The following is a 22,903-nucleotide window of genomic DNA, read 5'->3' as shown; positions in this document are numbered from 1 at the left end:
TGTTTTTGACATAAGGATTCTGAAAAAAGGTTTTTACGAGCGTTCACCAAAATTCAGGATACACAGCTTGAATCTGTACATTGACCACAGTGAAATGTGAAGTCCTGCACTTTATTTTAATTACATTTTTAATATCTTTCCAAAAATGCATGGGCTGGCTCTTTGCCAAGTCCAGAGATAAGAAAAAGCTAGTTGTATTTTAATATAAGTATCTCTGAAGAGCAATTACCACATTCCCCCCCCTGCATCTCTGTGACAGGTTGGGACCTGGCAGGCAGTTTCGTGCTGATTAGCCAGGAGGCTCCTAATCCTACCCTTGTACCTCCCAATGGCGTTCACTAACTCACTTACGTAAAAATATTGCTTCCTCCTATGCAGGAGTTCAGGGCTTAATTTGCTCTGACACACCATAAAAGATAAGCCTATACCATTCCCTGTACTTCAGTGTCTAATTACAGTCAGCATACTGTAAACTGTCAAGCTGGCTCCCTCCCTGTGTGTCCAACACCTCAGCTTGTTCTGCCGCCAAAGAGGACAGATATCCTTGAAGGCAGACATAAAGATCCTTGTTTGTTTAGTGGATCATATAATGAAAAGAGCCTCTTGAGTGTTTCTGAGAAAATGACACAAAGATTTGTAGTCCCTCTGGAATCTCAATCACTGAGACTGTGGTCACCTTCCCTGCATTACAGAAACAATGAGCTCTGTCCTATGATCATAAACAACACCTCAGTTTTGCAATACATACTTTAAGTAGTAAAGTTTGGCAGACGGCTGATATTTTTTTGTCTGTTTACCTTAGTTTTTTTTTTTTTTTTTGCTGAGACAGTGCCATTGCTTTTAGCTCATCCTTATGCAAACTAAACGTAGATTCACTTTTGTTTGTTAATGCATCAAGCTATTGCGTCTGTATATAATGGAGTCATTGTGGTTATGATCTCTGCAGTTGTGTTGGAGACATCCATTGGTAAGTGCTCTCTGTTAGTGTATATGCTGTTTACCCTCCTCTGTTCAGTCCCTCTCAAATGTTTCATTGCCATAAGGTGCAAGGCTATAAAGAATGAGCTTATTTGGGGACCCGGCATGTCATTCATTGATTCATGGTTAGTCCGTGCCTTCCTGGCACTATATAACCTTCATTAGCAGCTGAGTCACCCAGGAAAATGAATGGGTTCATCCATATATTTCCTTTTTGAGGGAAAAGAGTAAGGTCCTATTCAACCTCCTGCTTTGATGGAGCTATTCTGTTTTTTGATCAATGGTCTCCATTATTTTATTCCATAAAATAGACATCAGTGGGACGTACAGTATCTGTTCTTGTGTAAATTGTCATTTACCTTTTGTCCAACAGTATACAATGTACACTGAAGATACAAATTACTGGGGCAGGCCAAAAAAAGATCAATGAAATTATGAAAAAAGGATCTTTTTGGCAAAAACTGGTTTAAATCCTTTACTCTCCCACTCTCCCCTTCGAAGTGCTCTCCTCTCTTTGAGCATTTCCAGCAAACTGCTCTAATGTGCCCTCAAGAACAAAACAGTTTACAAATTACAGTAATAGCATCTCACAGATTAGCCAATTGTTGATGCTAACATGGGGTTTCCCATTCATTATCTAAAAAGCCAAAGCTGAACATTAACTTTTCAACTGTGAATAACCTAGAATCTCTGTACTGTTCAATTAAACAACCTCCTTTCCTGTAATTTCTTGTCTCGCCAACATTGTCATGCACACAGTAAAAACAGTGTGGTTCAGGCTTGGCGTCACACATGAAAAGATTTGGATTTGGTTGTGAGGAGTCCAGATGCCCTGCTCTCTCGAAAACCAAACAAAAAAGACTCAAAGCCCACTATATCTGAGTGTCAACTAAGATAACAGGGTCGATACTGAATTTGGAGAACAGAACGGTTGAGTTGCAGTACTGGTTGTCATTTCTATTGGGACAGATAACTAAGATAACTAATAAAGCCCAATGATTTTGTGTTGTATTATAATTTCCACTACAGCAGCATGTCAGTTTTGACAAAACCAAGCATATTTGAAGACTGAGATGGTAGAAAAAACAATGTTAACGAGCTTTGCTGACTGGCATTTACATTGAGTTGGGTCTGATGGAGGTATTTGGTGTTGGATATCAAAACTTGGACAGCTAAAGCAGGCCTGAAGTCATGCCCAGCTTTGGCTTAGCATTAACAAAATTTCCTGTTTTAGAACTGTTGTTCTGTGGTGCAACTTTGACTTACTGTTTCACAATCTAGTCTCAAAGTTGTGCTACCTCACACAGAGGGATGTGAAAGGGATTTATTTCCCCAAATGACGTTTTGGAGAAGTATGTTGCTGAAATACTACTGACTAACTCACTCGTTTTTATGTGTCATCTTATTAAGTACCATAGTTTCTCTTCAGCATGAACTGGAATGTGTAGAAGAATAATAGCCTAATTCTTGATGTTATTGGCCCTTATCAACAAACATACGTATAAGTGATCTGTGACTGAAATGTTTTTAGTGTTGTTTGAGCGTTGTCTATTATTGGTAGCTTGATGCAGCACTAATTTACAAACTTACATTTGAATACATCACAGACTGGTGTTGATACGACAAAAACAGTGGAGTAGAATGTAATCTCTCAATTACACTATGTGAAGTAACATTTACCCATAGACTGTAAAAAATAATGGATGTAGCCACCATGAAGTCACCCATTGGTTTGTGGACTGCTGCTTTAAAGTCTCGAGCTTTCATTTTGACTGTCGGCGTTTTTGATTTTTACAGCCAGAAGTGACCATATTTGGAGCTGACCGTATTGCTAGCTGCTATCTGCTAGCTCGGTAAGCAAGGTGTATTTACAGTCTATGGTTAATTGTGATAATGCTAATGCTAAAAACAGACTTAAAACCATTAAAACAAAATGTCATTACCAGAAAAAACTGAACATCCAATTTCTTAGAAGGTGTTTCAGTACAACCAAACACTGAAGAAGACTTTTTCAGGCAACCAAAATGTTACAATTAACTGAAAACACACTGAAATAGTGATGGCTACTCTGGGTTACGCCATGGTTACATTACCTAACCAACGTTGTGGCTGTGGCAGTGACTTGACTGTGATGGAACCCACCTGTCACTCAAAGCGGCCACGCCCTTAATTATGCATAATTTTAAGCCTTTATTAAATTTAAACAGGTAAGTTATTTAAACATTCACCCCCTGTACAGTTGTCATGAATGTGGAAATTAGCTATAGAGATCAAAACTGTTTTTTTTACCAGGCTGTAAACATGTTTATTTCTGCTGTAAAGTTGGGCATTTTAACATGAAGATCTATGGGGATTGACTTGCTTTTGGAGCCAACCTGAAGTGGCCATTTGAGGAAATGCAGTTTTTGGCACTTACACATTGGCTTAATTTTTCAGCTCCAGAGGTTGCTTCTTGCATTTACCATCCGTGCATGTGGCGATGTTGGACACTGCTCTCTCAAAGTGAAACTGTTGTATGACATCACTCTCTAAAGATGTAATTTATGAAGAAACGTGCGCTGTGGGATGTTCTTCTTTAAAATCAGAGCCATGTGTCAACATGAGACTTGCATGAGTCACCTTATTGGGCGTAGATAAGGAAGATGAATTGCTACTAGGGGATATATTTATTACCGATATATCCCTCAAATAGCTCTTTATAATAGTGAGATCTTGCCAAAACGTCCTCACTTTCTACTTTAGGTGCAAAACTAATTAGTTCTCAAACAGACAGAAGTACAAGCACACAAACATACAAAACCTACATGTCACTGTTTTCAGTTGCCCTTCAGTCTGCCTTAGCTTACAAATCCACATCTGTACTGTACTGCTCACTACTTCATAACTATGTGAGCTGTTTCTGATGAATGACTATCTAAATAACTCTCAAACCAGCTGCCAGCATTTTAATTACACAAGCAGTCAAGTAAACATACTTGGTATTTCCTCGCAAGATGTTTTTTTTTTTTTAAGCCTGTGCCAACTGCTGGTTTGGCTTCAAGTCTCTATGTGTTTCCAAAGGAAATTAAAGATGGTGACATGGGTGGCTACACATTCAGGGCCCATATCATCCCCATGTCTTTTGGGCGCCTTTCCTCTACAGTATCAGCTGCTGTTCTGCTGCTGAGGCAGGTTCTGAGGAGCAGGATGTGTTGATGCTAAAAGAAGTGGCTGTGCATTTTACTCAAAGGCCACACTCCAATGAGGTCTCAGGAGAGCTGTGAGTACTGACTGAACAGATTTCACATTAACACACTGGGCAAGAGTGGAGCAAGGAAATGAGCATGAACAGTGCCTTTGACTGCTTGGCCATACACAGCCACAGTTAATGAAGTGTTTTGAAAGGGGCTATGCTTGGAAATGGGGTGATAAACAGCTGTAAAGTATATGCACGCTGTTTTCACTGCTACAGAATTGCCATGGCTCACTCCAATACAACTGCTCAGCCCTGCACTGTGCATTGCATAAGACGGCTCAAAGTCAAACCATAAGCTATGCATTGTAGCTGGCTACATTTCACTGCCTAGAGGCTCCTGTCTGCTTCTTCTTCTTCATTCTGTTCTTCCTCACATCCCCCATCCCCTTATCCCTCCCTCCTCGTCATGCTTCAGTGGGCCACCTGAGGGAGGATATGTGCTCCCCTTTTGCCTGGTGACAGCTTGCGGGGAGATGTAGGCAGCCTTCCTTCTCAGCTGGAGGACGGTGGAGAAGAGGGATAGATTAGGGCTTCCACAGAGAACCCCGCTGGGCTGATTTGCTACTTGAGAGCAACAGGAACAGTGACTTTTCAACAATTAACCTTGGATTTTTAGTTTTGTTTTCCTCGGAGTACCTTCCAGTAAGTGAGAAGGGAATGAGATATAAAAGGATAGATGGTAAGAGGGGAAAGTGTGAGCTCATTTGGAACAGTTAGTGTCTTTATGTAAATGAGGATGAATACATTTGTGTACAGTATGTATCAATGTATAGGTTGGTTGATGTGTGAATAATGAATGATCTGATAGACTTTCTTGTATATTCTTATATTCAGAGGACATGATATCCAAGTCTTTGAGTGCTGTACTGTTTGTCCACTTTGAGGTTGGACTTGCACAGCACAGGTCTTTTGGTCTTTATCAGAGCTCACTATGACTTGCAGACACAGCGAAAAAAACACTGTTTTTTTCCAATGTCTGGCTTGATTAAATGGCTCTGACTGAATGAGCTTTCCTGCTTTTGACAGAGGGTTGAGTGAAAAACAACTTTGTGCTCTTGTGTAAGGGTGTTATATTTTATATAGGAAAATAAGATGTTTCCTGTTTCCTTGCTCAGAGTGTTGAGATGAAATTATTAAAATTCCAATGAAAGGCATATTTACTAGCTGCTCTAATTACACTCCACAAAATCTTGGCCCATGTATTTGTTTACTGTGAGGTCTTGCATTGCTGAAACAGCAGAGAGGAAAGGAGATGAATAGAAAGAAATTTTGTAAATATAGAGCTACTACAAACACAAATACTACTACTTAAAATAATCCTTATAATCTCACAATAGTAGATTTTCTAAAACAATAATGTATGCATGTTTACTTGATGAGTTTCATTGTCATTTTTAAAATTAAAATTTCTTTGAGGCTTTCCTAATTTTCCTAATTCCACACTTTTATAGGAAATATAGACATTAACCAGAACATCTATGCAATATAATGCATTATAATATAATGCACTGCAATACATTCTACCATAGTGAAACCTGTTGTGAGCCGTTGTGTCAGAGAGGTGATGATTCTCAACAAATTTTGTTGACCCTGTGTACACATTACACACTTTACTTTTCCTTTTTAATGTAGGCTAATTCAGTGTGAAACCAGCACTAACTTTTAGATTAAACATCCAGCTTTCCAGAAATACTGCTTACTGTAGGTCCAAACATTTTCATGTTCCACTGAAAGTTCCTCCTGGGCTGACGTAATCCTATTTTAGAAATGACCACCAGTCAACAATGGCAGCCTTTCAGTTGCTGACTTGGGGGGTGGAGAAGTTGGCTTGTGCACTTTTTACCGTTCATGTAAACCTTGCTCTTCTACAGCTTTTGCTTTTATAATAATCAGTGAATTCAGCCACTGAGCACTCATTTTAAAGCTTTCTGCATTATTAGAAAATGATTTTGTGTTTGTGGTCTGTTGTTTATTAGCAAACCGGTTTGATGAAGGCATTGTTTAGCAGTCTGGCTCGCCTTGCTTCGCAGTAGAGTAATTCATTCACTGGTTGAGACTGACAGATAGATATAGATTTTGTTCATCAACAGCAGAGTGGCCTTTGTGGTATGTGTTTGTGAGTGCTTGTGCGTCTCAAGTGAATATGTGTCTCGCTGAAAAAAAAATGTTTAAGCTCCATATTCCATGAGAGCATTTGGACCTAATTGACCCAATTCTTGACTTTATCCTGCACTTAAGCACAGTTAGTCCAGATAAGCACATTTTTTCCTGACACCATCAGGCATACTGATGTGTCTCCAGAGGTATATTCCCAGTCGCTAAGAAATAAATTCACTAGTAGATGTTGGCTGTAATAATAGAAACATGATTGCTGTTCTGTATCCGTGAGAAGTACCAGTACTCTTAACAGCTTGAGTTAAAGTCATTTTATCTCAGCGAGTGGCAGTGCTTCCAAGGGGAACATTGGCAAAGCATTTAGAGAGATGGAGCGTGGAGACTGGCAGCAACAAAGAGCGAAACAACCATCCTCCATTTTGGAACCCTTTACTCTCCCTGTCATTACTTTGACGTGCTATATACTGTGAGCAATAGAGAGTATACAAATCCAGATTGGTTTTGTGTGTGTGTGTGTGTGTGTGTGTGTGTACTTTTGGAGACTTGGCCTGAGGCTGAGGCTGTGAACAGACAAAAGACATAAGCTTTTACAATGGTAACTGTTCCATCACAGAATTGTTTCTCCTGCCCACTACGTATCACTACAGCCTCACAACCCATCTCTATACTAGAGCACCTCAAAGGGTCACAAGATGAATCTAAGTGGTCGCAAAACAAGAAAAATGTGCCAGACAAAATGATGTTTATTTTTCAGACTGTATAAAATACTGAATACACCTTCTTGAAGGAGGGAAATCACGTCCCAGTTATATCTCAGTACGTAGATCTATCTGGATGGCCAGATACCTGTAAAGGCCTTTTTTTTTTTTTGGTAATTTGGGGTAACTGTGTTAGCCAGGGCCTTCTCTTCTGCATAATTTCATTTGCTACTTTTTCTGACTTTCTCTCTTCTCCCTCCATACAGCGAAGAGTGGGTCTCGTCCTCTCCACTTAACTGCGTGCCAGCCCTTCACTCCTGCCTACTTCAGAGATGAGTGCCAAATCAGCCATCAACAAGGAGGTCTTCACACCCCACAACGAGAAGATGCTTGCTGCTGTGCAGGTGAGGCGGAGGACCAAGAAGAAGATCCCCTTCCTGGCCACCGGTGGTCAGGGAGACTACATGACCTTCATCTGCCTCTCAGGTCAGAGGACAAACGAGAAGCTCTTTGTTCATATCTCATCTCTTCTCTTCTCTTCTCTTCTCTTCTCTTCTCTTCTCTTCTCTTCTCTTCTCTTCTCTTCTCTTCTCTTCTCTTTTCTTCTCTTCTCTTCTCCTCTTTTGGTTTGTTTCTTTCTGTTTAAATGACTTAATAGTTTAATACTTTTTTGTGTGTGTCTGTGTTTATGGGTTGTGTAGTGGCAGCCCAAAGTCACATCGAATACGTCTCCCTTAATTCTCCCACTAATGTTCACACTGATGAGCATGTTTACATCCCGTCTGCCAATAGAATGACACGCTAAATCAATTTGCTGCTGGGCTGTAGGTCAATCCTTTTTAAATAAATTAGATTTACTCTGAAACTGAATAATTGTTTCACCAGAAATTGAGGTTTAAAATAATTTAGTTTTTTTTTTCCCTCTTGGAATGTTATCTAAATATTGCTTGTTAATTGAATTAGCCATGCGTATTATTCATGAGGAGAATAGCTAGAGCCTATTCATTTCATGTCCAGCAGAACTGCTTATGAAGATCAATGAAATTTCTTAACACAGTGGGCGCACGTGCACACAGCGACCAGCAGCAGTGGCGTGGTGTCTGTTTGTACGTTCAGTTTACATCGTGTTTTTTTGATTTATTTATCGTGTTTTAAACTTGTTTCTTTTTTGCCATCGTTTATCATCGTTGGTTGACCTGCACTGCTGTAAAATCATGTTATTGTTCAGTAACATGGAGTGGACTGCTGTATTTATACTGGTGGTGCTGTGGTCGACGTCTCACCTGGCTGAAGGTTATATAAATGGACGCTGGCGCAAAACTAGTAAGAGAGAGAGTGCACCAACGATGTTGAACTGCTTTCTGTTCCCATGCGTTCATTCTACCTGCCTCAGGAATTTCCGCAGATTTTTGTGACTGTGGTCTATATTCACCTGAAGGCAAACAAGGGCATCGTACAGACTGTGCAGAAACTACACTTGCTGTCTCCCGATGCTCTTAATCTAATTCTGGGCCACTTCAACCACTGCTCACTGGACTAGCTTTTACAAATATGGGTCTTGCCCCACCAGAAATCCCAAGATACTGGACTGGTGTTAAGGGTCAATTAAAGGAGCTTCCTACTGCCCCCACTGGGCATGGGACCACAATTGTGTGCAACTTATTCCAGCATATCACAAGTGTTCACCAGAAAGGTGAAACTCTGGTCAGTGGAGACAACGCTGATGCTGCAAGGCTATCTGGACTGCACAGCGTTGGAGGAGTTCATCGGATCATCTTGGGACATGAACAAACTCAAGCGGTCAGCTCAAGGGTATCACATTGTGAGGACATTGTTATCGTTGAAGGGGTAGTTAAGATCTATCCAAGCAGTAAACCGTGGTTGAGCAAACACTTTAAAGTGCAAGAAAAAACATGCATTTAAACAAGGTAACTTCTCTGAGCTAAATGTTTTACAAACAGAGATCAAGTGTGAAATTACCACAGTTGGATTAAATGACAAAGTTAAGAAAATGGAGGCTTTAGAAGGCTTTTCATCAGATCTGGCTCAGGTGTTTAATATGTTTTATTCAAGATAAGATTCAAACTGCTGTTTTAAAACGCAACCTACTGAAATTTAGTCAGTCTGTCTCTTCCTATTCTGTACACAGTGTTGTGAATACTTTTAAACATTGTAATCTAGAATACAATCTACAATTTACAATAGTTTCCATTGCAAAAAATAGCCACCTTAAGGCCAGGGACACACTGCCTACCTTAACCTGAGCAGTGTGTGTGCATCGCTGCGTCGCACATGTGCGGCATCCACACAGACAGCCTTGCTGCTGCGGCACTGCTACTGCCAGCCCTATCTTTCTACATTGAGTTTGACTTTGATAAGGGCCATCAATAATAGAATATTTCATTTCATTATAAATTTAATTTATATTTAGTTTAGACAGAAAAAGGTTAAGAAGCGTGTGTTCAGTTGTGAAAAATGAATAAGAATATGTGAGGTGAAAGTGGCTTTCTTTCTGATGGGCATGGTGGGGTGTGGTTGGAGCCACTTCTCTGTCAGCCACATACACTCCTCACACAGGATGGGTGTTTTTTTTTTATTGATTATATTGATTATTCTGCTAATTAAACCCCTAATGTCACTGCTCCAAGTGAAGAAAATCCCTCCAAACGACACCAAGTTCCCCAAATGAGGCAAACACACTCTGACAAACAAACCTCTAAAACTAACCATCAGGAGGGAAACTGACAGCAAATAGAGAAAATAACAATACCAGATCTCCATCTGGAATCATGTAAAACAAGAGGCAGGAGTCCCGGTTTGAACTAATATCACAGAAAGCCAACAGGAGTCGAGAAAGGAAGCCCTGTGTGCCACCGACTCTATGCGCTGGAGTTCCCTGTCAGAGAGGCTCCCTGCTCCGGCATGCACCGAGCAGGCTGGCCCACAGTGGTGACACTATATTTTTTTATGGCTGTGATGTCTGTGACATATTCTACAGATATAAACATTGAAACTATAGTGAAAGGTGAATTGTTGCTGTTATGATGTTAATATGACTATCAATAGATCATTTCACTGTCTATTTTTGCCGAGAACCGTGCACGTCACGTGGAGAAAATAGGCGAGATGCTGAATCTTTAGATGTTGCGCTGGTGCAGCTGTGCATCTCACGTGGGCTGTGTGACTTCTCTAATCTGTTAACATGGGTGCCAAAATGAAAAGCAAGAGGTTCTGCAAGGCACACACACTGCTCACGCAGGCAGTGTGTCCCAGGCCTAACCAACAAATGCAAACATTTATTCATACCCTCAGCCATTTCACTGCTATACTCCAATAGAAAAAGGTAATATCAGCTTGATCACCCAACCATGTATAGTAAATATTATGTACTCTGTTTTTACATGTACTCTATATTGTTACTTTTTATTATATGTTGTTATTGCCTTGGGTGTTTTTGATCTTGTGTTATTACCGTTTCTTACTGCTGCACAACCAATTGCCCCAAATAAAGTTATTTTTTTTACATTATTATATATATTACTATACATATTATGAATGTTACACTATTTAGTCTATCAGTGCAGCACAAAGGCCTTTACAGCTGTCTGTGTACTGGATTCAAATTCAAGGTTGCCGCCAGTAGTCTCAATAGTGAACACTGAACCTTTGTGTACACTCATAGGTCTGAAAACATAAAAGCCAACCGTGTCAAGTGCAAGTCACAAATTAACCACAGGGGCTCAAAGGGGTTATGATGCATCAATTTTCTTTTGATATGAAAATTAGTGTCGGTTGATATCCACTTGTTGTAATGCCAGTCTCATCATGTCCCCTACAGCAGTCATCACCTCGACACCCTGTTTGAGCGCTGCTGCTTTAAAATCTATTAAAGGCACTGGATATCCTAGCTGCTTCATCTGCATGGCATAATTAAAATCCATAAATTATTTGATCTTGCAGCTTCCTTGAATTTTTTAAATAATGATTACAACAGAATACATTATAGATTAAAGATTGGTCTTGAGTTGAAAGATGCTGGTTTGAATCCCTAATGCCTGTGCCTGTGAAAATTGAGAAATCAGCAGGAGCTTTCTATCCTACCCTATTTTTTAATTCCACCCACATAAAGATTTTTAGTCTCAGGTGTAGTCTTGGTATTGACATTGTCTTTGTGTCTACTTGACTGGTTTTACCTGGAACAGCAATACACAGTACAGTAGCAAAGAATCTCATTTCTCACATGAGTACATGTCAATGCGGGCAAAGGGCATCCTGAGGACTGAGAGAAGCACAGTAATTTAGATGTTGATTGTCATTCTACAAGAGCTTTCATGTGTGAGCATAGAGGGCCAGGTTGTGCTTGGTTGTCTGGCCATGTCTGAAGGTAGTAGGGGGTTTATAGCACTTTGGGGGTGGAAAGTCTGCTGTCACAGAAAGAGGAGAGAAATGATAATGGTTTAAATATGGGGATAAAAGTTCACATTTTCAGACAGTCTCTCCTGTACACACAAAAAGTGAAAGAATTAGTTGAGAAAAAAGCTTGACAGAGGAGTTCCTTTCTCATCACCCAATGCCTGGCACATTTGCTGCATGAAGTTGGTGTTTGATTGTCAATTTTGAAAAGCCACAGAAATTTTCAGACCCCCAATGCTGGTATTTATTTAATTTATTTAGATATTTGCACAATTAAGATCAAACTCAGTGGGGCTGCTCATGCTTTTATACTGCAAGGCTGTCGCACTGGGCACTAGTGTGTTGCCCGTGAGAGTGTGTGTGTGTTTGTGTGTCCCCTGTCTTGGTCAGTCTGTCTCTCTGTCATAAATCCCATGTGATGGGTTGAAGGGTAGCCAATTTAAACTGCCTTAAAGTTGCCATCAGCGAAGGATTTATACCCCGGATCACTGCATTATCTGGTTGAAGCAAGATAAGTTACCTACAGTCAGTGACTCCAACCTCGCTGTAAGGATGGAGATGGCTTATGTTGGACCGTCTAAGGGGACTGTGGGCTGTCGCATTCTTACTTCATTTACTTTTGACATAACCCAGCTGAATAGGTGCATGTTCTGTTTTGGTCTACGGTGGAAGCAAGCGGGAGTCAAGGCTCTCTGTCTATTACATGGGATTGAGAGAACTAACCGAGACATCGGACAATTTCCTCTTGTGTTGAAAAACCTTTTGTTTATTTGATGTTGATCATTTTTGACAGATGAACATTTTGTATCCTTCTAATTCTTTTGCATGTACATGTCAATAAATCGCTCAATCTTGCTATAGTTTTCCTCTTAAATGTGTTTTGCCGTCTGCTCTATACTAGCAGTCTCCTGATTAATCTGCTGTTTATCACATGTTGGAGTGCAGTAGTGAAGGCAAGCACTGTTATGTAGTTCTCATAGTCATGTGGCATCTCTTTAAACCAGCCAAGCATTGTTCTGAGTTCTGTGTGTGTCCCTGTGCGAAAACCGTATAGCCAAACGATGAGTGTTAAACCAGCCTGCGCCTCCTTATGCATTTAAGATACAAGGCTGGTGTGTGTGTGTGTGTGTGACTTTGACTGTTAAGTATGTGTGTGACTACTGTATGTGAAAGGACTGTGTATGTACATAAGGGTGGGGGATGGGGGTCACTGACAGTCTCATGGCTACAGTAGCAGATAGTTGAGGCCTGAGGGCCATACAGTGGCAGAGTTATGTAATCTGTGGTATGTCACGGCTAAAGGAAGCGTACAGTATGAGGAGCTGCACTGTAGAGACAGTCACAGGCATGGCTACTGAACTGGCTGCCAGGATGAAACACCAGGCCATCATTGCTGCTCTAATTCAAGGATCATGTGCTGTAATACTGACATAAGATCATAAAAGAAGAAAGATAGAGCATTATACCTTGCATTGAAAATAGCCCTTACTTGCAGTTACAAAGTAATAACTGTTGTGAAGTTACTTATCTCTTTGGAATAAATCAGTGGGACGTGATGTGCATGTTATGCAATTGACTTTGTAACTACAGCAGTCAGTTTGAGCTGTTGTTTTCAGTTCGGGTGAGTCTTGGGATTTGAATTGGCTTTTTGTTGAACACACGGCTATTTGTCCTAGGTAGCGAGCTACATCTATCAGTGGAACAAAAAGGCCTGGGCAGCTGCCACTTGGAGAGCAGTGTCTCTTGTTTTAGAATTATGTGTGGCTCCAGGACAACAAGATTGGTTCTGCTCACTTAGCTAACTGTTGTTTAGCCTCAGGGTGCACTCTTGGAAATCAGCCATATGGTGCAAAACAGAACAATGATATTCTTAAATTTCCTGTAGCAATAAATTCATTTCTGCTAGAGTGGATGCATGATTAAGCTCATACTCTAATGTGTTCTAAATAGGTGTATTTGGATTTGGATTTTCAGTCCATTTTGCACCTTGCAGTTTGTTGTCAGTTTCTGGGTGTGGATCTTGGTCTGCTTGCGAGGGAAATCTGCTTGTTGTATGATTTCTGGTGAGAACAGAGCACAGATTATGCAATATGTGATGTGAATTTAAAGCTAAACTAACATCATTTTTCTGTTTCCCTTGCTGATCGGGGCAACCATTTTCAACATCATGTCGCAGTATGGAGTCAGGATTCAGAATTCCCTTCCTTTTTTTTTCTAGCTGCCCATTGTTATTTATTACAGCTGAATCCCAGATGCAGTCTGAAATAGTGCTGGTTATCAAACAATGTTTGACAACATGGAAGTCCTCAAGCAAAGTCATGTTTGAACTGGCTAAAAGATTTTAATACTTTGCATATCACATAAAGTTGTGTTTGTATCCAATTTACTGTCTGACTTACTGTCCCAAATATGGTAAAAAATCAAACACACTCTGCTGTTTCACTCTTCACTTCACCTCTGTGACCAGTGGATGCTCCCAGCCTGTGCTGTGATGGGATCTCTAAGATGTCTTTGATCTTATACACATACATGTTCACACAGAATTGCTCAACCGCACACAGAAATGTATTTAACGCCTTAACAACAACATCAGGGGTCTTGATGACATAGGGGTGTGCTGGAGCGAAGCCAGAAGCTCAACATGGTCTAAGTCGGTTAGTGAGCTTTCTCTTTGATCACGGGGCTTCATGCGGTGCCTTGATGGCTGGACCTCAGGGCTGAAACACTGGACCGCCCACAGAATGTTTGGCAAGAGAGATTTGAAGTCAGTTGAACTATATAAGACATTGTGAGGGTTCACTGGAGCAGACTATTAGTTTATGTGGTTTTCTGTGCATCTTTTGTTATCCAAGAGGAAGACATATATTTATTCCTTTCCCAAGCCATTTCTCCTTGGAGTAATCTCAGGTCTTATGATTTTTAACATATTTTTGTCCTTATTGTTTACGTGTGTGTTTGTGTGTGTAAGTACTACAGGCTGGCAGCTTTGGGGGTTTAGTGAAGGAAATGAGGAGCAAACCATCTGTTGGTTTCTAAATCGTTTCAGGGAATTTCATCCCCTTGAAATTCCACTGAACTTTGCTTGATCGATGTAAGCGAACATCCTACAGTTATCTGTCACCAACACATGCCTCGTGTGTTTGGATACATTGATACTTTATGTTAATATGTGAATTTCCATGTGAGAAGCATGTGGGCATCCATGTTTGTGGGTGTATTGACGCACTATGCGTTTATGCAGGCATGGTCCTCTGTGGGTTGGTTTACATGTTTAATTTGATGTGTAGGCTGTGTCTTATACATGTCAAATGCCTCATGCTTGTTTCTTTGTTCATGTGTATCTCTTTGTTTGGTTTGATTTTGTGTCTATCTTTGTGCATATTCGAGCTTCTTTTCCCATCACACCTGATAAGCTCATGAGCAGTTGAAATATGAACAACATAAACTAGAGGAGAGAGAAACATTAATATAGCCTACATAAATACATCATCTTGTATATGGACATAGAGAAAGGTGAAACTGAAACTTAACTGTTATCTGGTAATTTATTTTATGTAATACTCAGGTTTATCAGTTAAGTTTATGAATTACACTGCAGACTGGATGCTCTGCTAACAAGCAGGGTGACAGTCTCCTATGAATAGGTCAAACGTGGGTCAAATGTGCATCGGGTAAGCTTGTATATTACGCACGTCTGCTGTCTGAAAGTGGTATTACTTTCTGTAAAGAAACACATTCAGTGACTGAGCTGAAGTATCTCTGTTTTCTCAAAGGCACTGTGGAATATAAAATTCACATTTACCACACCACTTTCTACTTCACTCAATTCATCATCTGCGGCCGAGTGACTATTGATTACCTTGTAAGATGGATGGGCAAGCAGATCGTGTTGCTCACTTGTAGATTAAGCTGCTTAGGCCTATCAGAAAGTCAGATCAGTTATGACCGTTGTTACTTACTACTCCAAAAACATGTGAGTCTGACTTTCTGTATTGATAAATTTTAGGTTGTGGTTGTGTTTGCTAAGGTTAGCCCAACCTTACAGCTCCAGATGGAAACACAATGAAAGACCAAAGATACATATTTGTAAGCATCTAGGAGATGTTGATACAGACTGAACCAAACAATGGATTTAGTGTTTTTGGAGGGATGTACAGTAGGTTTGAAGTTCAAGGTTAGAAAATACCAGGACTAAAGCTTTAGATCTAGAATAAGTTTTACTTTAATAGTGGGATCCCAGTTGCGTTAGTTAGTTAGTCAGTCAGTCAGGAACTTTATTGACTAAAATGCGAAAATTTGTCTTAGGCTTTTGAGACAATTGAGGACAGACATTAAGCCAAATACCAACAAACAACATGACTTCATGTTGTTTGAATTAATAGAAAATTAATAGTCATAAGAGTCTTCCTAAAATAGTTAGTTGTGCTCTAGGTGTGGGTGAACTGACTTAAAGGAATAGTTTACGCTTTCTTGCTGAGAGTTAGATGAGAAGATTAATACCACTCTCATATCTGTCCGTTAAATTTAAGGCCACAGTCAGCAGTCGGTAAGGTTAGCTTAGCATAAAGACAACAAGAGTGGAAATGGCTAACCCCCTTTTAAACTGCAACATGTCATTTTTACCTTTGGACAGAGCCCGGCTGGCTGGACTAGCTAATCTTTTATGGCAGTCTTGTTTGGTTTAACTTCTGCATTGCATCTAACTGATAAAACTTTTTTTTTAACATCTCAGGGAGTCTGGACAAATGTTTGTTAACGAGGTTTGGCCAGGCAAGGGTGTGTGGGTGGTCTGGTCTGTGTTCTGTTGTGAAGAATGTTGCCTTCTGTGGGTTTCTCGCAGGGCTGGTGTAGCAGCAGTGACTGATGCTGGCCTCCCAGTATTTACTGAGAGCAGATACATACAGCCCACTCACACAGGACCAGATACATCAGCATGACACTAATACCACATTCCCTGTTAATGTATGTGTGTGTATATGCGTGTATACTTCTTTGTATCAGTGCACTGTGGCCATCTTTATCTCGACTAATTAGGTTCTTGCAGCAGTTGAGCTCATTTTTGTGCCAGACTGCTCTCTAAAACACAAATTGTCTTCCCCTCCGACTCTCTCCCTCTCCTATTATCACAACCTCCCCTCGCTCAAATCTCCTCTTGGACAAGATATGAGTGTCCTTATAGTCTTGGGAAAGGCTTCAGTGCTCGATTGACCTGAGCTTAGCCTAGGAGAGGAGGGCTAAGACAGAAAGTAATGGGTATGAGGACATGAGGGGCAGATGGCAAAGTGGAAAGATTAAATTGATGGAATTACATCAATTTTATTTTGAAACCTTAGGATCGTCGGCAAGAAAGACTGTCAGCACATACACAACATGTACAACAACATACACAAACATACGCATATGGAAACTGTGTTAAAAAGATGTTATTGGACATCATTTATTAACCATTTAACTTGTGATTAGGATAATTGATATTTTTGTGATAGTTCATTCATGAAATAATAAAAAAGGGCAAGTGCCATGAAGTATAAAAATATTCCAATAGAGTTACTTAAAACACTACTTGAATAATTTAAAGTGTATTTTAATACAGTTTGATTTATACAATAACTGAATGGCTGAAAAGCTGTAGCTGACTGGAATTTGCCTCCTTGAAATCACACTCCAATAGGTTATCTATTTAATATTAGATTTTCTCCATCATTTTAGCACAAAAGAAAAACTTAGCACACAGAAAACTACAGAAATTATTTGGATTGCTACATCACACTTGACCCTGATGCCTGAATGCCAAAAGATGTTGTTATCCATTCTTATCACTCTCTAGTGGCATTTCAGCCTCCAGTTATGGATCCAATGCACTCATCCATTTCAGTTGTTTGGGAACTACATGTCCTATCCTGTGGCCCTCACAGTAGGCCTGCTAGCAGACAAACACCCTTTTAGTTCCTTGTTTCAAACGTACAGGAATAAGAATATTTGTAGTTTTTTGGCTACAGTCGTGGGATGAAATGGGATTGATCAACATTTTGACATAGGTATGAACACATTAGTGGTTTGCGTATGATTCTTCAGATGAAGCACTTATTATGTTCAGTTTATTCAACTTTCTGACAGAAAAAGTGGAAACATTTGGACAGCGACTTTAAACACATGGAGGCAGTTGCATAGTCTGGTATGCATGTCTCTGTGTCTTTCACTTGCTCACTCATACAGCACACACAAAAACACATACACACACGCACACACAACAGGTGGAGTGGTATAGATGAAAGGCCCAGGTGCTCTGCAGGTGGACTGAGATGTGTGTGTGAGTGTGGTGTTGTGCATACAAAAGCCTCCCTCTGTAGAGACGGCCAGTGTGTTTCATCCAGTCTGCAAAGGTTGAGAGGTTTCGAGTTTGTGTGTGTGTGTGCATGTTGGGAAATCAGTACATGCCCCAATGGTTCTGACACCTCCCTTCACAGCGCTTTCCTATACCAAAGCCAAACTGTCCATCATCGTCCTCCATCAGCTCCTCCTCTGTCCTTTACTGTCCAACTCAGTCTGCTTCCCTTCTATCCAAACAGCACTTTGTATCACAGAACACCCCTACAATTTTGCACCATAATCTTCACATAAATAAACTGTAGTTGTGTGTTGCTGTTCAGCAGCCTACTGCTTTTGTCTTTCATGTGTGTCTGTGTGTTGTTTTCCAGCAGAAACAGTAGGGTGTTTTTTTCCAACAGGAATCTAATGATTGGTGTGGCGGAGACAGCGCAAGGCTGTTATTGTTGTTTTGGAAGACTCCCCTCGGCTCTTTCTAACCCCTCACTCTTTGGCTGCTGATTGTGCAGTTCCACTCCTTCTTTAGGACTCCGTAGAACAGGAGGGTTCCTGCTTATACTGGAAATGTGGATGAGACTGTAGATGTGAAATAACAAAAAGTGTTTGATCTGACTTTGAAGTAGATACATGAAAAGTTGATTCCCGTCTGGGGGTTGCTCATGGTCCTAGCTGATCATTATTACGACAGAACTAGGTGTGGTCCTTCTTCACCTGAAATCTCATGACTATTCTGTCCTGTTTTGACAGAAGTGTTTATAGCGACAGGTTTTGTTTCTGGCCTCCTTGCTGGGGTGAACTGTGTTGTTTTTGTATATTGTGGAAGTATTGATGGCACACGACAGCAGGGAAATGAGGTGATGTGGCCACTTAGGGATCATAGAGGAGGTAATTATTCGAGAAAAGGACCACACCACACATGTTTTTGATAATGTGTACTCTGACCATATGTATTGGCTCACCAATAAAGCAAAGACCGTGACGATAAAATTCCCTGTGTACCTGGCAAAAGTCATCTTCATGGTGTTCTCAGCTTTTGTTTTGAGCAAACAAAGCTTGTACCCCAGATCCTTCTTCTCATCTGTAGTGTGTGAAATGAAGGGGAAAAAGGGAGGAGAGGAGGAAAGAAGACAGAGCTGTAATAAATGACTGAAGAGTCCTGGCCTTATAAAAGTCAGCCATCCATATAATTAGCCAATGCTCTGTTCTTGTCAAAGTGAGAGCCTTCACAACTAAACATTTAATGACCAACTTTAGTTACTCAATCCAATTGACTTTCCAACACATTTCATTTGGCTGTATTAAAACTGTCTCTGATTATATTGGAAGTACAAATAGCTCATATGAAAAACAATATTTTTATGACCTGCAGCAGTGTTTCCCACAGGTTGAGAATTTACTTGTGGTGATGGATGGCGCGGCGTGTAACAAATTACAGTTTCTTGTAAGGAAATACAAAAAAACCAAAACACTCAAGGTCCCTTTATTGGGAACATTTTTAGAGCTTTCACCCACATCTTTTGGCCTTCATCAGTGGATGGAGTTTGTTCAGACAGCTGATGTCTGTTTCCTGTCCTTGCTGTTTCACTGATGTAGTGTTCCCCACAGCTGTCACATGTGATGTCATAATGATGTCATACACCACTCCAGTCTTCCTCTACAGGGCTCTTTAGAATACCAGCAGAGAAGTTTAGGTGTTGAATGGTTTGTGGTTAGTGCTGAGTCCTTGAGACTTGGACACTCCGATTAGATGTTCTGACAGGTCAGCCATGTAAGATAATCCCTCTGTAGCCGTGTTTTGACCACAGGAACTTTCCCCAGGGATTGAGAACCAAGCAGAGGGAGTGGCAGTAGCAAGAACAAAGTTGATAAATGAGAGAAATAAAACTTTATTTTCTGATTGTTTCACGGCAGTTATGCTCTAGAGCAGAAATAAATAACTGTCGAAGATGATTTGCTGTGGAAGCAGACACTTAGTTTAATTTTCCTCCTCTGCATTTCTCCTTTTCATCCATTCATTACATCCAACGAATGCAGTTGGAATAAATAACAGGACAAATCTATTTTTTTAATTCAGATTTTATTTACCTGCGCAGGTCTTAATCTACCTGAACAGGCTGCCCAAGTAGATCTTAGGTATGGGAAACCTGGACCTGTGTCTGGGTTTAAAAATAAGGCTTATTTCAGCTGAGCTCATTTCTTATTTCACAATGTACTGACATTTGTTTATTATTATAAAAAGAGCATTTTAATTCCAGGCATTTTACAGAGCTGCTTTTTCTCACTCTGTAACAAAAACTTGGAGGTAATAAGAGTCCTCTTTTAGATCAAGGAGTTGCCAGATAAATGGAAAAAGTAGCCAGCTACTGTCTGGGCTAAGGGCAAGTGCTCCTGTAGAAATATATTACTTTTTTATTCTTTTGATGTCAGGGACTGTTGAGTGTGACTGCCTATTTTTAAGTTAAGGCTTGGCCTGTGAAACACTATTCAGAGATTGTGTCCTCAACACTCTGAGTGCCTTTAGCCCATTAATTCAAGTCCTCAATCTTGTCTGGATCCTCTTTGCTGCACTTGGCTCTCTTTCAGAAGCTGACTTTGATATAGACTTTGAGAGGCAAACTGTTGCCATTACAACAATGAAGTCAAAGTCTGTGTTCAGGACTGCTTGCTCTCTACTAACTCTCTTCTGTCAACTTGTAAGATGTTTGCAAGATGGCCTCCCGTTCAGCTAACATACATTTTCTCCACTGTTTCTCAGACTTTCCATGTGATGGTCTATTCTTCCAGTAGTAATGGAACACACATGGATTCTGTTTGTCTTATATGGCTTCTTTGGACTTGTGGGATTAGAGTATGAATGAAAAACAACAATGGGCACGCTTCCTGAAATATTTGATCTAAATTCTTCTCCAGCTTAGCCATGTCCCTTTCATTGTGCATTTTGTAACTTTCCTGTATCTGACTTTTTAGGTTTTAGACTGTTGTAGCATGCGGTTTTGCTGAAATATTTAGACCACCTGCTCAGATGAGGCAAAACATTTACTGGCAGTTGTTTTGCGTAAAAACACTGAGTTGTTCAATGTTAGGTGTATGGCATCTGCAGTGTCAACGCATTTCTTGAATATGCTGCAGAAGGAACACATTTTGTCTCACAAGCCACAGCACTCCCTGATGAAAACACATCAGCACATCCACACAAAAAGGGAGCTTGGTAATGTTCCTCCCAGCAGCCAGTGCCATCTGTCTTTAAAGCCTTTACAAAGGCACAAACAGAATGGTTAGAGCAGTGGTTCTTAAACTTTTTCACATCAAGGACCCCTTAACTGACACAAATTAGACCATGGACCCCCATTTGTCCCAGAGTCCCCCATCTGATAAGATATTTGCTTTTTAGATGTTTTATTTCAGAAAGTGTATGGAACCCAAGACCAAAACAGTCATACATTCTGTCATAGTGTTACTTATATATAATTGTAGTGAAAACAAATGATTCCTCTTTTTGCTGGGGACCCCCGGTACCCCTTCAAGGCCCCTGGGAGTCCCCAGACTCCACTTTACAACCAATGAGTTTGGATATTCAAGTCATTTATATACCTATGTCAGTGTGGCTGCAGTGATTTTTAGTGTACTTGATTGGGTCATTTATCTACAAAGAAGAGAAAGTAGATGATTAATACAATGATCTCAATCAATGACGTGGAGGGCTTCTCTCCTTCTCTCAATCACGATATTAATGTGTTTTTATTTTGTTGAGTTGTATCACAAGAGACTTCCTATTTAAATAAAGGTTAAGAAGGAAGAATCAGATTGCAGCAAGTGGTGAAAAGGCCTTTGGTTTGTAGGAGGATAATGGGAGTTACATTAATAGTAGCAGATTATACCTAACAGTAGCTACAAACTTGAAAATGTTACTGAAAAGTGAATTGATTTTGTGTCGACTTTCACTCCACAGTTCAACCTGCTCTCTGTTGGACAAAAATCAGCAAGGAGGTACTTAATGTGTTTGTTGGCTGGAAAACTGACACTAAACAATCATTCTGGCCTCATGCCTCCAGTACAATTTATCATTGTTTTGGCTCACAAAACTTTGTTATATCTACAAAAGATATGGCTAAAATGCTGCCAGGTGGCATGCCCATACTAGCTTTAACGTTAATTTCAATAATTCTTTGTATCTTCTATATATTCATGGTAATAGCAATTAACAGTCAGTCCCTTGAAAGGGAAGACCTATTTGGCAGTAGCCAAAAGCCTGAAATCTACTATATTGCCATGAATAGGACTGATTAATTTCATTCAATAAAACTGACAGATTGGAGTTTGCCTGCATCTCCCTTGTGTTAATCTACAGAAATCTTATCAGATGGGGGACGCTGTGACAATCTCTTCAGTCAGAGTCCCTCTGTGACTCTGCTTGTCATGAGAGACATATCTGATTATTAGAGACTATCTGAGACACCTGAAACTATCTACCAGAATGAAAGGAAGACTATCCAGTACTGTATATATCCGCTGTGCTTCAGGGAGTGGAATAGGAAGAGGCAGGGAGGGGAGCAGAGGATAGTGAAAGAGACTGACATATGGGGGAAGAAAGGGAGGAAAAGATCTCAAGGGTCCCAACCTCTGATAGTCTTTACTGGAAAGGGTTTGAAATGGAAAATAAAAGTTGGAAAGCTATGACTGTTGTTAATCTACTGGGCTTAAGTTTTTTCAAATGTGCCATTAGTCAGAAATGCTTTTTTCTTGTGAACAGAAAGTAGAATGGAAAGACAAGTACATGGATTTATATATTGCTTACCACACAGCAATGAGCCTTCTATTGTGGGACTATGATGCAGTATAATTAGATGTGTTTGCTGATTCACAATATTTCACATAACAACAGAAGTGTATGTCTAATTGTTTCATTTAATGCCTCTTTCAACATTTAGATGATATAGTGTTACCATATATAAGGCAAAATAAAAGCCCATATCATTTATATGCACCACTGTGAAACTTCATTCTTTCTATAATGTATGTCTCCTCTCAAGTTTTTCTTGAGGTAAAGAGATACCCTTCTTCTAAGCCTTTGTGGTGTTGATACATGTCTTGCCTTGATTTACAATTCCTTTGATGGCCAGAAAGGTGTCTAATACCA

General features: G+C 40.2%; 1 protein-coding gene across 3 annotated transcripts in view; it reads left to right on the top strand.

The window, feature by feature from the left end:
• The window catches only part of stxbp6 (syntaxin binding protein 6 (amisyn)), a 155,454-nt gene that overhangs the window by 1,425 nt on the left and 131,126 nt on the right, over positions 1-22,903 (top strand). For all 3 annotated transcript variants that reach the window (XM_044374994.1, XM_044374993.1, XM_044374995.1), the window contains exon 2: positions 7,293-7,512. In XM_044374994.1, coding sequence (XP_044230929.1) covers positions 7,359-7,512 — 154 coding nt within the window. In that variant the 5' untranslated portion in view covers positions 7,293-7,358. The remainder of the gene's footprint in view (positions 1-7,292; positions 7,513-22,903) is intronic.

The sequence above is a fragment of the Thunnus albacares genome, chromosome 15 (genome assembly GCF_914725855.1).
Source record: "Thunnus albacares chromosome 15, fThuAlb1.1, whole genome shotgun sequence".
NCBI classification, from domain to species: domain Eukaryota; kingdom Metazoa; phylum Chordata; class Actinopteri; order Scombriformes; family Scombridae; genus Thunnus; species Thunnus albacares.
This window is presented reverse-complemented; position numbering and strand designations above follow the sequence as displayed.